Consider the following 15,646-nt stretch of genomic DNA (forward strand, 5'->3'; position numbering starts at 1 on the left):
GGCATGGTGCCCATTTTGATAAATTGAGATCCTGACCCCCTAAGGATGCTACCTGCCAAGTTTGACGAAAATCTATCATGAGGTTTTCAGGAAGAAGATGACAATGTACGATTCAGGCCCCCATTTGGACCTTCCTAACCAACCCCCCACCCCCACCCCCCCACCCCCCCCCCCCACCCCCCCACCACCCCTGCCCCCAAGAGGGGCACCCCTGGATCTCCTATGAACAAACACGAAACTACAGTCATTAATGTACTCACTCATAGTATTATCTTAGCTGTATAACTTCTGATTCTAGAGAAAATTTTTAACGATTCCTTCATTTGGGGGGTTTGGGCCCCCCTGGGGGCCCCCTGGGTGGGACATGGTGCCCATTTTAACAAATTGAGATCCTAACCCCTTAGGGATGCTACCTGCCAAGTTTGGTGAAAATGGGTCATGGGGTTCTAAAAAAGAAGATAAAAATGTACAATTTAGGCCCCATTAGGACCCCTCCTCACCTCCCTCCCCTGGGTCCCAAGGGGGGCACCCCTGATTCTGCCATGAACAAACTTGAAACTGCAGTCATCAATGTACTAACTCATAGTATTAACTTAGCTCCATCACTTCTGGTTCTAGAGAAGAAGATTTTTAAAGATTCCTTAATTTTGGGGATTTGGGCCCCCTGGGGGTCCCCTGGGGGTCCCCTGGGGGCCCCCTGGGTGGGGCATGGTGCCCATTTTAACAAATTGAGTTCCTAACCCCCTAGGGATGCTACCTGCCAAGTTTGGTGAAAATGGGTCATGGGGTTCTCAAGAAGAAGATGAAAATGTACAATTTAGGCCCCATTAGAACCCCTCCCCACCCCCCTCCCCTGGGTCCCAAGGGGGGCATCCCTGATTCTGCCGTGAACAAACTTGAAACTACAGTCATCAATGAACTAACTCATAGTATTAACTTAGCTCTATCACTTCTGGTTCTAGAGAAGAAGATTTTTAAAGATTCCTTAAATTTGGGGGGTTTGGGCCCCCCTGGGGGCCCCCTGGGTGGGTCATGGTGCCCATTTTAACAAATTGAGTTCCTAACCCCCTAGGGATGCTACCTGCCAAGTTTGATGAAAATCGGTCTTGGGGTTTTCAAGAAGAAGATGAAAATGTAAAAAGTTTACGCACGACGCACGACGGACGACGGACGACGGACGACGGACGACGGACGACGGACGACGGACGACGGACGACGCACGACGCACGACGCACGCCGGACGCCGGACGAAGGGCGATCGCAATAGCTCACTTGAGCCTTTGGCTCAGGTGAGCTAAAAAGCATCTAGAGAAAATGTGAAATATCTGTCATAAGACCTGCAGGCAAGCCAACAGGCATGAGGTGAGGTGTAAAGAGCTTATCAGTATTTAGTGTGAAAACTGACATTCCAGTGGTTTTAATTCTCTGGAACCACTCATTTGATATATTTCGCATTTAACTTTCATTAGCCAAGACATGCCTTAGAGATGCTACAGTGCAAATAGCCTGCTCAATAAAGAGTCATGGTTTGATTCTAAATCAATTTTAAGAAATTGATCTTTAAGAAAAAAAAAAACCATTACATCAATTCATACAATAGCTCACTCATCTTGACTAGAAATGGCTTAGAGTTCTTGCAAGAAAAAAGCAATGGAATCTTACTGAATTTCTATTAAAAATCTTGTGTTATAATTGATTTGTAGGTCAAATTTTGTAAGTGCAAGCACAGAAGCCAAAATGATGAAGTTCACAAACCACAATATTCTTGCCACCTTGGTATGGCTGGAAGATATGGGTCCTGTTCTGAGCAACCATCAGACAGTAAGAGTGTACTCAATGTGTACATAAAACATTTAGAGGGCACTCATTGTGTAAATCAGACAGTAAGAGTACACTCAATGTGTACATCAGACAGTCAGAGTGCACTCAATGTGTGCATCAGACAGTCAGAGTGCACTCAATGTGTACATCAGACAGTCAGAGTGCACTCACCGTGTACCTTACAGAGCCTAAGGAGTGAAGGACTGGACTGCCTCCAGTGATTCCATGTAGAAGTCATTATAGAGATGATACACACTTTTCACATTCAAAACATGTTATATTGAGATCAACAAAATATTAGGTATCATATATCAGCCATGCAGCCAGCATATGACAAGTGCCTAACTTACTGTAAGGATTCTACCTGTCCATGCATTAAAGCTCATGAAGCACAGCAGTGACAAAACTTTTTCACTGCCAGCTTTAACATATCAACTTAATGAGAGTAATGCTAACATGTGACCATGCATATCAACATGAACTGCAGTAATCAAAGCTGTTTTTAATCAGTCTTATAACAGAGTTAAGTGACAATATCAAAACAAGTAAGGGGATGTGGTCTATAATATGTTAACGGTCATCTGTATAGTAATGCTACAACGAGTACCAGAGTATTTGCACAGACATGTTAGTCACTTGCAAACTTTTTAAAAGACTGACAGTATGGCATCAATGATGCAACAATCATCTACCATGCACTCATGCTTTATGTCATCTGGAGATGTCCTCGTATCGTCTTTGCATGCAATGGACTAACGAGCTCACCTCCTTGTTTTCAAAACTGAGCTACTTGCTGCAGTCAAATCAAAAGCCAAAACTACATAATACTGATGACAAACTTCTCAACCACACTGATGACTATGTGTCCACCAAACCACTGCCAGCTGCAGTTAAAAGATCCTGAAGACTAGCTCATGACTACTTGCTCAATGGCTGTCTGCGGCTCCTCTATACGTCTCTCCACATGGCCATTGCGCTGGTGGCCATACTCAAACTTGATGCGAAGTTCACCAATACGTGACTTGGGCAGTATGTCTGGGATCCATTCAATGATGAATGGGGTAGGCTCCTTCTGGTCAGCTGCTGTGTTTCCTGAATACAAAAATCAAAGTTAGAATTAGCTACAAACTAATTGTCAAAGAATAGAAACACCTAAATCCTTTAATCTCTGTTGTGTCACCATGACCCTCCTGTTGGACTGAGACACAAAGGGTCTGCAGAACTGTAAAATTCGTCCAAATTTGAATGGATTATTGAATAATGACAAAAACAAAGGCTTGGAAGGTTTAGCTTAGTGCTTAGGGGTTAACACTCTTTGAGGGCGTTGGGCTGACTTAAGATTTCTTTCATGTTTTGTCACTTCCTGGTAACTGCTTTAAGCTGAAAGCCAACTACAGACTGTCCTCATTGCCATCTATCTAAAACAGTTTTGGTGTATATTGCAACTGAAGAAGCACCAAAGCATTTGATGCTAGATTTGCCAGTTTCCTACAAACATGACTTCACTTTAACACATTGGCACGAACTCATGAAGGTTGTACAATTGAAACCATGGTTTGAACCATGGACAATTTGTTTGGAGCTCCAAGTGTCGCATGGCCTATTTCGTAACGAAATCAGTCATGTTGTTGATGAAATGAACGCTTCATTATGAAATGATCATTTCATTGACGAAATGACTGATTTCGTAACGGAATAGGCCACGCAACACTTGGCACTCCCATACAAATTGTCCATGGCTAAACCATGGTTTCAATTGTACAACCTTTGTGAATTTGAGCCATTAAGTTTGGGACAGCCAGGTTAATATTATAGACGAATAAGAAATATAGCTCCTATACCTAGCCATGGACTATTTTGCACTAACATGGGAAGTTGATGTGTATGGTATGGTTGAAAGATCAAGGTCATTCCTTCTATCATTTCTGTTTTTAACAAAAGATTTTTCTCTCATTTTTTTTCTCTTCATTAATGATTCTCTAATTTGAAGGTTCTAGGATGGGGTGGAAGGACATACAAGGTGCAGCATAAGCATCTACAGAGGAAAGAAAGGAAGAAAAAACTAGAAATGTCGCTACAGCGACTGGTTATACCCCCGCCAAACAACATTTCATAAGCTTTGGTCAAAACAACATTTCATAAGCTTCGGTCAAAAAACTGAGGAAGTAGTTAAATCCGCAAGATCTTTCCTTGATCTTCTGCCATTAATATGCCGTTACCATGGCAACGTACTTTCGGGTACTGTCTAAAAATGCGTCTTGCACATCTACAACCAAAGGCACACATCTGTACCAAGTTTCATGAAATTGGGCAAAAACTGAGGAAGTAGTTTGCAACACAAAATTTTCCATCATTTTGGCTCATAATATGTGAGCTGTTACCATGGCAACATACTTTTTGTCACTGTCAAGAAATGTGTCATGCTGACCTATATCCTAAGACAAACATTCAATATGAATTCCATGAGAATTGGAAGAACACTGATGAAGCAGTTTTGCCATGAAGCATTTTGCCCTATATTTTACCAATAACATGCCGTTACCATGGCAACGCACTTTTTGCCACTGCAGAAATATGTGTCTTGCACATTAACATATTCAGGTGAACATCTGTACTTAATTTCATAAAAATTGATAAAAAACTGTGGGAGGAGTTCGCGACGCAAGATTTGTACCCATTTTTGCCCATAATATGCCGTTACCATGGCAACATACTTTTGGGTACTGTCAAAAAATACGTCTTGCACATCTACAACCCAAGGCACACATCTGTGCCAAGTTTTATGGGAATCGGTTGAAAACTGAGGAAGTAGTTCGCGACGCAAGATTTGCAACGGACCGACCGCCCGACCGCCCGACCGACCGCCCGACCGTCCGCTGATTCCTATATACCCCCTTCAAACTTCGTTTGGCAGGGGTATAAAAACACTCACCAACTTTGAGAAATGTTTTGAGCTCAAATGGCTTGATTGGAACCTGGCCTGCCACTCTCCTGTAGGCTTCTCCTACATGCTCCACATCAACCTTGGGGGACACATACTGTGAGAATGTGCCGTTCTTATTTTCCACAAAACTCCTTGTCAGCTCAAGGGGCATCTGTAGTAATAAAGTCATAAACACAGAGTCCCTAACATTAATTACCTACACAAACAGTATCATTACAATGTCAAAAGTTCACATGATATTGTGACTGGTATGGTAGTAAGACACAAATTACATACACGCCACCTCCATAATCTGCTAACAGTCTCTTTTCGTGTTATCTTAAAGTGTACCTGTCCAATAGCCCGAGTATTTTCTCTCCTATATTTCTTAGAATATACTTGAGACGTTTCCTCTGCAAAATGTTAGATTTTTTTGTCAGTTCAATTTCTATTGTAAATTTTAAAAAGTGTACAAAAAACCCAACTTGAAGTAGACTAGTACATCACCAAATTCTTTCACTCGAACGATCAAGCTACTGATATCTTAAAAAAAAAAAAATGTCTTAAACGATAGTGATATGCAATGTGTGCACGCAATCAGCTAACCACTCAACGTGGAACCTGAATATTATTCGTAAAAAACATACACATACAAGTGCAGTGGCATAGCCAAGGGGGGGGCGATGGGGGCGGTTGCCCCCCTAAGATTTCGACCGGGGATTTGCGAGGCGGAAAAAAATGCGTGTATACTGTATGCATGCACATGAAGCGGGTCTCCTTTTCAACCTTTCATCAAATAAGATCATAATTTTTTTAATATTTCACTCAAAGTGTGCACCAGATCATTGAATTTCAATTCAAAATATGCAAAATCTCTCGTGCTTGGGAGGGGGTATCCCCCTCCCAAACCTACCCCTCTGTGCATCTTTCCCTAGCCTTAGTACACTTTTTAGATTTACAAAAAATTATGAATAATTTTGAGTGCACAAGACTTATCACTTATATTCCGAAAACTCAAAGTTCCCTCATGTACACAAGGGGAATTTCCCCTTTTAATTGACCCTTTCCTCCTTCAGGTCCCCCCCCCCCCTCAGGGTTTTTTGAATGATTTCCCAAATATTCCATCAAATATGCGAATATGAGATATCTCAATTTCAACCTTAAAAAGGCAAAAGCTCCATCGTACGGGAAGGTTGGAGATAACACTCGCCCACGCCTTCTCCCTGCTCGCCCGCCCCTCTTCCCCCTCCCCCATGCATAGAAGTAGACTGTGGCTACACTTTGAACATAAACAGTTTTCCAAATTGGACACAAAATGTGTGCACCAAAATGTTTAACTGCAATCAGAAAATTATACATAATCTCCTTTAACAGACTTGCTACACTTCTCTTCTGATTGACAAATTTCCAGATATTCCAACAAAAGTGTGCACCAGATTGTTGAATTTCAGTTCTAAAAGCTTAAAACTGAAAAAAAAAGGTTCCCTTGAATATGGGAGAGGTATCTTGCCACCCTTCCATTGCTTGTTACCCATTATAGACTTAGTACATCTTTGGGAATGACAATTTCCGAATTTTCCACAAAAAGTGTGCTCCAGATTGCTTTATTTCAATTCTAAAAACGTAAAAGCTCGGCTGAGCGGGAGGGGGAATCCCCCTTCCTCTAAGCTCTACCTCACTAGACTTTGTACATATGCACAGATGATGCACATTCGGAATAAGAGCTAAATTATGTGATTTTAACACTTCGATGAAAAAGTATTGCACCAAAAATTTGCACCAGATCACTGAATTTCAGGTCTGAAAATTCAAAATCACCTTCGGGTGGGAGGGGAAATGCCCCTATCTACCCCCTCGTGTGCATGCTTTTTCTGTTTGATTGCTGAACAGACAGCGTTCATGATATTCAGCGTAAGAATTAATACAAGACGTTTATTTAAATAATACCATTTTATAGCCACATTGTTCAATAATAATCGACATGAAAATATATTGCTACCTTAAACAAGTGGGACTGTTTCAAGTCGATAAAACACGCAAAAACATGCATCAAACTGCTCCATTTGCAACATTAAAATGCAAAAAGCTCTCACCGCGGGCCCCCTTCCACACCCTCCCCTTCCCCCTCGCTCGCTCCGCTCGCTCGGGCTCAGTCGCTTTCATGATATTCAGAGTAAGAATTGATACAAGAAGTTTATTTAAATGATACCATTTTATAGGCAAATTGTTCAGTAATAATCTACACTAAAATATACTGCAACCTTAAACAAGTGGGACTGTTTCAACTCGTTAAAACACGCAAAAACATGCATCAAATTGCACCATTTGCAACATCAAAATGCAAAGAGTTCTCACTGTGGGAGAGGGGACACCCCCCTCCCACACCCTCCCCTGCCCCCTCGCTCGCTCCGCTCGCTCGGGTTCAGTCACATTCATGATATTCTGTGAAAAGAATTAATACAAGAAGTGTATTTAAATTATAACATTTTATAGGCAAATTGTTCAATAATAATCTACATCAAAATATACTGCTACCTTAAACTAGTGCATAGGACTGTTTCAAGTCGATAAAACGCGCAAAAACATGCATCAAATTGCACCATTTACAACATCAAAACGCAAAAAGTTCTCACCGTGGGAGGGGGGACATCCCCCTCCCATACCCTCACCCTCCCCCTACTTGCTCTGCTCACTTGAGTTCAGTCGCCATCATGATATTCAGTGCAAGAATTAATACAAGACATTTAATTGAAATGATACCATATTTTATAGCAAAATTGTTCAATGATGACATGAAAATATATTGCTACCTTAAACAAGTGGGACTGTTTCAATTCGATAAAACGCGCAAAAACATGCATCAAATTGCACCATTTACAACATCAAAATGCAAAAAGTTCTTACCGTGGGAGGGGGGACACACCATCCCCCCTCGCTCGCTCCCCTCGCAGACTAACCGCCCCCCTAAGATCAAATCCTGGCTACGCCGTTGTACAAGTGTATGGCTAAACGTGCACACATCAGTACCGGTGCTTATGGAGCAGAACTTAAAAATGCACGTAGCACAAGTGCCAAATTGTTGTACAGATGAGATCTGATTTATCAAAATATGTATACTTTCAGGGGCCATCAAGGGTGAGCAATGGCTGGTTTTGTGTGTGTGTGTTATTTTTTTGTCTTCTAGCTGTACACAAATTTGATTTCCAGGGTATTGGTACAAATTAAAACATTTCCACATCATGAGATCTTCTTATACTGGTAAATGATTCAATAGAAAATGCTGGATTATAATTGTGTACGCATAACCTGATCTGTGAATTCTAAATAAATAAATCTAAATTTCCTCAAGATCCTATATTGCATCAAATTGAGTAGCATTCTTCTTCTACGCCCCCCCCCCCCTCCTTTAGCCAGACAGTTACTGGAGTGAACTTACTTCAGGCGTGTCAAATATCTGTTTGACATGGATAATACTGGTTAGCTGCCATGTGTACTTGGTGAAGGTGCCGAGTGGTAAGGCATCTTTACGCACAAATGCCACTGTTGAGTTTGGGAGGCGCTTTTTGCGAGAGCCTGACGAGATGCGCTGCTGAAGCACATCAAAGAAAACTTGAGGAATGTGGAACACCAGAGGCTCAGGGCAACCTGTAGCAGAATGTAAGAAAGAACAGAGAAAGCAAAATGATTTTGTCATCATGAGTAAGAGCCATGTTCTACAATATGACCGTGCATCACAAAACCAACAAAAAGTTGCATGTAAAGTTTTCACTTGGGGACTCAAAATAGGTGATATGGGTCAACCCAACCAAGTCAATCTTTATTTTATTAAATTTTCTAGAAGAGCAAATCTTCTTCTACATTATTTGAAGTTTGGTATCTTAAAATGAATGGAAATTTCTTACTTTTTGTGAGATATTGTAATTCAGTATGTCTTAGAGGCCCTCCTAGAGGCCCCTTTTTCATTTCTTAAAAATGCTTTGCACACTCTTCACTTTTCACTCCAATGACTTTTGAAAGGATAATGCTACTACTTTGAAAGTTGTTATTCGTCAAGAATAGAATGTGTTCATGGAGTCTGCTCAAGTTTCAGTTTTATCTGATAGTTCTTTCTTGGTTGTTCCTACAGTGTTTTACTTCCTATCTTTTATCCAATTTAATGCAATGAGCACAGCTTGGTAAGGTGAAGCACCCAAATTATAGACCCTAAACTTCAGAGGCTCTTTTCTCAGTTAACACTTTTAAAACACATCATATACTTTCTTTCCATTATTTAGATAGGTTAGGAAGGCCAATTTGTATTGAGTTACACATAATTTCAAAGTTTAGAGTCTGCTCTTTCAGATTCTATCGTCAAACTAACAAGAGACCCGCGGGTCTAGCGCTCACCTGAGTATCACAAGTTCACCTTTCACGCAGTCACTAATCTTATTCACAGCTCTACCAAAATTTGACCAGGCATTCTCAAGTAGAAGATGAAAATGTACAATAAGGGCCCAATTTTTTTAAGATTCCTTAATTTGGGGGGATTGGGGCCCCCGGGGCCCTCTGGGTGGGGCATGGTGCCCATTTTGATAAATTGAGATCCTGACCCCCTAGGGATGCTACCTGCCAAGTTTGACAAAAATCCATCATGAGGTTTTCAGGAGGAAGATGAAAATGTACAATTCAGGCCCCCATTTGGACCCTTCCAACCACCCCCCCCCCCTACCCAAGAGGGGCACCCCTGGATCTCCTATGAACAAACTTGAAACTACAGTCATTAATGCACTCACTCATAGTATTATCTCAGCTCTATAACTTCTGATTCTAGAGAAGATTTATAAAGATTCCTTCATTTGGGGGGTTTGGGACCCCTGGGGGCCCCCTGGGTGGGGCATGGTGCCCATTTTAACAAATTGAGATCCTAACCCCCTAGGGATGCTACCTGCCAAGTTTGGTGAAAATGGGTCATGGGGTTCTCAAGAAGAAGATAAAAATGTACAATTTAGGCCCCATAAGGACCCCTCCTCACCCCCTCCCCTGGGTCCCAAGGGGGGCACCCCTGATTCTGCCATGAACAAACTTGAAACTACAGTCATCAATGTACTAACTCATAGTATTAACTTAGCTCTATCACTTCTGGTTCTAGAGAAGAAGATTTTTGCGGATTCCTTAATTTTGGGGGGTTTGGGCCCCCTGGGGGCCCCCTGGGTGGGGCATGGTGCCCATTTCAACAAACTGAGTTCCTAACCCCCTAGGGATGCTACCTGCCAAGTTTGGTGAAAATGGGTCATGGGGTTCTCAAGAAGAAGATGAAAATGTACAATTTAGGCCCCATTAGAACCCTTCCCCACCCCCCTCCCCTGGGTCCCAAGGGGGGCACCCCTGATTCTGCCATGAACAAACTTGAAACTATAGTCATCAATGTACTAACTCATAGTATTAACTTTAGCTCTATCACTTCTGGTTCTAGAGAAGAAGATTTTTACAGATTCCTTAATTTTGGGGGTTTGGGCCCCCCTGGGGGCCCCCTGGGTGGGGCATGGTGCCCATTTTCACAAATTGAGTTCCTAACCCCCTAGGGATGCTACCTGCCAAGTTTGATGAAAATCGGTCTTGGGGTTTTCAAGAAGAAGATGAAAATGTAAAAAGTTTACGCACGACGCACGACGGACGACGGACGACGGACGACGGACGACGGACGACGCACGACGCACGACGCACGACGGACGCCGGACGAAGGGCGATCGCAATAGCTCACTTGAGCCTTTGGCTCAGGTGAGCTAAAAATCCATGCCTGGCAACTCTTTGGTGTTTTTGTGATGCAGGATCATACATACTATTTCATGGAACCTCTCTATTCATGGTTATCCAATATTTGCAAACCATTTTATAAAAATTTATGATTGTGGGATGGATCCAAAAATCAGATTATCAAAATTGGTTTATAGTATATCATTAATTTCCTTTTTTGGGCATAATTATGCACCATTAATTTAAAGCTGGATAGACCCAAGATGACAAACACAGTTGTATGCAAGCTTGTTTAAAATGATTTAACTTGAGAGCATGTAAGACGTTTTTGTTTTTTGTTTTTTGTTTCTTTATCACTATAACCAACATTACACATCTCCCACCCCTCATACAATACACTGTGTTCAATTAATTTCAGTCATGAGCAGTCCAAAGTACTATCACATATAGCAAGACCAAGCAAGGGCTAATAGTTAGTATGCATTACATCACATCATCTTTGGTCTACTAGAAGCCCACATGATCTCATTTTTCTTCTTCTTTTTCTTGGATCATACCAAGGAGCTATTATAGCTCCTTGATAATACTGTCCAACACCACAATGTAGGGACCAACCAGACAGGGGGTGAGCCGATATTGACGGCACAGAGAGAGAGAGAGAGAGAGAGAGAGAGAGAGAGAAGTTGGAAGCTCATTGCTTTGCTCTTTAATACTTTGCTCTAGAATAGGCCACACCAAATAAGAGCAGCAAGCAACTCATTAAAAAGTACCCTTATAGTTCTGGTGGACATTTGACACTATTTAGGTGTAAATGCTGATGGAAGAATTGCAAAAGTTCTAAACAGGCTGCTGGAAACTAAGGTACTTTTAGTTATCATGGCTCCATGTATCAAACAGCTTTACAGAATATCTGGAGATAGAATCACATTCAATTGATTTCAGACAAACACACATTTTTAAGCTGATGACATCAGAAAAATGGAAAATATTTGTGGCTAAAGAAGTTCCAGAACCACGGAAAAGCAGAAGTAATCAACGTCTTTAAACAGAAAATCATCTCCAAAGTTAATGCATCTCAGTATCTTTATAGCTAATGTTAAATCACATTGAATAATATGAATAGATGGGAACCTTCAAACTGGTAGTGCATAGTTTGGTTGATTCTCTCTGTAACACTTCCAAGCCAGCGGGTGAAGGAAACTGTTGGTCCAGCTACACGGTGTGGAGTAGATGAGATGCCATCCTTGCCAATAGACTGATCCATGGCCTGGGAAGAGAGCGATCCACCTCTCTTAGCTGGAGGTGTCTTTTTGACAGGGGAAGAGGTTCCATCCTGGAGGGTCAGGAGAGCACTGCTAGCCTGGGCTGTGGGACATAGGGGCCAATATTAAAAATCATGTTTACATGGCAAAAATGGTTGTGTTAGAGTAATAGAGAAAAAAAATCCAATAGGCAGCATACTAACATGGGCTTTGTGATACAAAGAAAGAATTTGAAACTCACATCCACAAATGGTACAGCTTGATTTGAAATACATGTGAAGAGGCCCTCCTGAAATAAGGATATCATCTGGGTTGAAAAGAAAGTTATCTGCTGTGCCCTTCTTTGTCATTATGGCTTGTGACAGCTCAAAACAAAATAATTTCAAGTGGTCATGAGAAAACAGGAGACCCAGTGGGTGTATCACTCATCTAAGTATCGCAAATTCAATTCCATGGCACTCTTGCATTCTTCTACCTAAGAAGTAGATAGCAAACTTAGGGGGCCTTTGGGGACCAGGGGAGGCGTGTGGGCATGATGTTAATTTGTGTACAATATTTTATCACTATATATTCTGTTTGCATTTGTTACACATTCTATCACACTGAACAGGATACCTGCCAAGTTTGTAGAAATTTGACCAAGCGTTTTAAAGAAGAGGACCAAAATGTGAAAACTGGCCCCCAACTTGGTCCCAGCAGCAAAGGGCCATCTGTGGATCCTGCTACTAACATATTCAGAGTAGACTGCACCTTCAACAATGCATGCATTCATAGCATTGACACTACATCATTTCTGGTTCTAGAGAAAGGGATTCCAAATCCAAGATTCTCCAATTTTGCTTTGGAGTGTCCTAGGGTCTCCCATGAGAGCATGGTGCCTGTTTCAGTAAATATCAGGCCCCAAGTTTAGGGAAAATTGACTGCATTTTTAAGAAGATGTGAGTGTAAAAATTGGTTTCTAATATGATACTCACCCCAAGGGGGCCAACCTGGATCTGCCATAAACAAGCTGGAGAGTATGCTCACTAATTATATTTAGTCAAAGCATTTCTGGTTTTATAGAACAAGACTTTCATTTAACAAGATGCTCTCATTTTGGAGGCTCTGAGAGGGCCCCAAGGGGGGCATAGTGCTCATATGTACAAATATACATTCTATCAACCCCCGAGGAGGCACCCCTGGATCTGCTATGAACAAACCTGAAACTGCAGTCACCAAGATGTATTTATTTAAAGCAGTAACATAGCTCTATCACTTCTGGTTCTAGAGAAGCAGATGTTCAAAGATTGTCTAATTTGGGGACTTGGGGGGGGGGGGGGGGTGGGGTGGTTGTGCACATTTGAAAAAAAAAAATTGAGATTCTGTCAATCTAGGGATGCTACCTGCCAAGTTTGGGAAAAATCTGTCACAGGTTTTTAGGAAGTTGAAAATGCAAAAAGTGTACGCACTATGCACGCCAGACCATGATCGCAATAGCTCACTTGAGCCTTTGAACATACATCTTTTATAAGCTTTATCTTTATTTCTCAGTGGGGAATGGGGAGTGGTAAATGTAGGTTACGACTCATACTCCTTTCCTAAATGTTGCATGGATTAGCAAGCAGCACTGACTGAAGAAATGCAATATCAAATCCAAAGAAGAGAAGAATTAAAGCTGGGATACTGTGTACACTGTAGTCTTTCATTATTTGCCTATTTACGAGGTTCACTGCTACTTCAGAGCAATCCATCCATGATATTTTGTGCCCGACACTTACACTTATGTCCAAGTCAAAAGCTGCATTAAACTCTAACAGGGTGTGGATACTGAAGTTTTGTTTAATTTTAAAGTCACACTATTCAAAAATACTTCATTCCTTCTTCACAATTTTTGTTCACGCATGAAGTGTTGCATTACACTATCAGAACTAGAAATGTCACTACATTAAGGCGACTGGTATGCCTCCGCCATAATGCATGATTCTCCTAATTGGTCTATAGTACATGTGGACAATGTGTGATTACCTACATTTTCACAAAATTGGCAAAATATTAAAATGGCAAGTTTGTCACAAATGTGTTGAATGTTCACCTTCCTTGACCTATGTTTAATTGGATGAATATGAGAGCATGTATTACGGGATTTAAGGACTTTAACTTGACTTTGACCCATTCATAAGTTTATGCATTGAGTAATTTTCAAGGTATGGAGAAAAAGTGCAATTTCTGTATTGAAAAGTATATTGTTACCAATTTCATACTGGCCTTTGACCCTAAAATTCATAGGATAATCACTGTCAGGCAGAACATGCATAAATATGTAGTAAGTTTCAAGATGACTTGAGCCACTTCCGAGATATGGAGGAAAAAGTTAGTTCAGCACTTTTCCTTTATCTTTGACCTTTTGACCTTTGAGGCAAAAAAAGAAGAAGAAGAAGAAAAAAAAAAGTTTCCAGAGAATCTCTATTAGGTTATACATGCAAACACCAAATGTAAAAAAAAAAATCCTGCTGGCATTGCATAAATATGAGGGAAATAGTAAAATTTTGAAGTGTTGCCCTTGACCTTTGACCCCTGACCTTCGACTCCATGAACCCTAAATTCTCTAGATAATCACTGCCAGTCAGTACATGTATATCAATACTATGTTCAATGAAGATACCTTGAACAATTTCCAAGGTACGGAGAAAAAAGTGAAGTCTTGACATTTTTACATGACCTTTTGACCTTTGACCTCATGACCCCAAACTTTCACCAGAGAATCTTAATTGGGTAATACATGTATACACTAAGTTTCAAAAAAATATCCTCAGGTATTGCATAGACATGGTGGAAATAGTGATATTTTACGTATTTGACCCTGACCTTTTGACCTTTGACCTTGAGCATGTGCACCCAAAAGTTGATAGGCACAACTTCACCCCCTGATACACATACATGCCAAGTTTCATTAGGATACCTCAAAAGGTTTTTTAGTTACGCTGTTCACAAAATTCATTACGGACGGACGGATGGAAGGACGGACGGACAACCCGAAATATAATGCCTCCGGCACCACTTCGTGGCGGAGGCATAAAAACTGCAGACTTAAAGGGGCATGCCAGAAAATTGTCATAATTTCACATCATGTCGTACATAAATCAACAGCTTCGTGTATAGATTTGTGGAATTTATTGTGGTCCTTAAGCAGAGAAACCAGCACTTTGAAAAATCTTAAACAAATTACACTGAACAATATTGATGACATAGGAGGCTCACATATTTCAGAAATGCAGTACATTTGTAAGTGTAATTCCAATTCCAACACTGCTTGCTTAATAAGTTCATCTGTGTAAAACCTAAGCATGCCACCTTCTTTTGTTCTGCTTCCTTTAGCCCTTAACTCATGCATTCTTATGGTAAGGCTGCCATGTCATCATCCTTATTCATTGCAATTTGTTATAAATTTGTTTGAAAGCATTCTTATTCCTCATCCCTTTCAGTATAAATTCTGAAACTCTGTATTCAGTGCAAGTAATTTATAGTTGTTCAAATGTGAAAGTCAGAAAATCGTTCGAAGTCTCCTTTCACTTGAGCTCCGAAAATATAATTAGGTGCTAGTTAAGAAATACTTGGCAGCAGTATTGTACACATACAATGAGCTTTTGTCTCCATACTCCCTTTTTCCCCCTCCTTCATATATTTTGGCAGGAAATGAATTGGATCAATAAGCCTACCCTGGGAAGGATGAACTTACCTAACGTGTCATCTTTCCTCCTCTTTTTGCTTGGTGAAGGCGATGAGAGGGGAACTACTTCCTGAGTGGAACCAGACATCTGTCCATCTATGATGGTGATCTGAACTGCTGGCTGGGCTTGAGGAACTGAATCTATAAAACAAGCACAAAATTTATTACTTCAATTCAACTTTGGCTATGACTTTAGCATGC

At 41.0% G+C, this 15,646-nt stretch overlaps 1 protein-coding gene across 1 annotated transcript; it reads right to left on the reverse strand.

Moving 5' to 3' along the window:
- Positions 1-2,728: 2,728 nt before the first annotated feature.
- On the reverse strand, positions 2,729-15,586 carry LOC139712156 (uncharacterized protein C2orf42-like; the record flags this gene model as incomplete). The annotated part of the gene is made up of 5 exons (XM_071623992.1): positions 2,729-2,913; positions 4,754-4,916; positions 8,181-8,389; positions 11,609-11,842; positions 15,455-15,586. Coding segments are annotated over 5 exons (923 nt in total), but the record flags the coding sequence as incomplete, so codon positions are not given.
- Positions 15,587-15,646: the final 60 nt, after the last annotated feature.

Source organism: Diadema antillarum, unplaced genomic scaffold (genome assembly GCF_040938485.1).
Source record: "Diadema antillarum isolate AM-2024a unplaced genomic scaffold, OU_Dant_1.0 seq00001765_RagTag, whole genome shotgun sequence".
NCBI classification, from domain to species: domain Eukaryota; kingdom Metazoa; phylum Echinodermata; class Echinoidea; order Diadematoida; family Diadematidae; genus Diadema; species Diadema antillarum.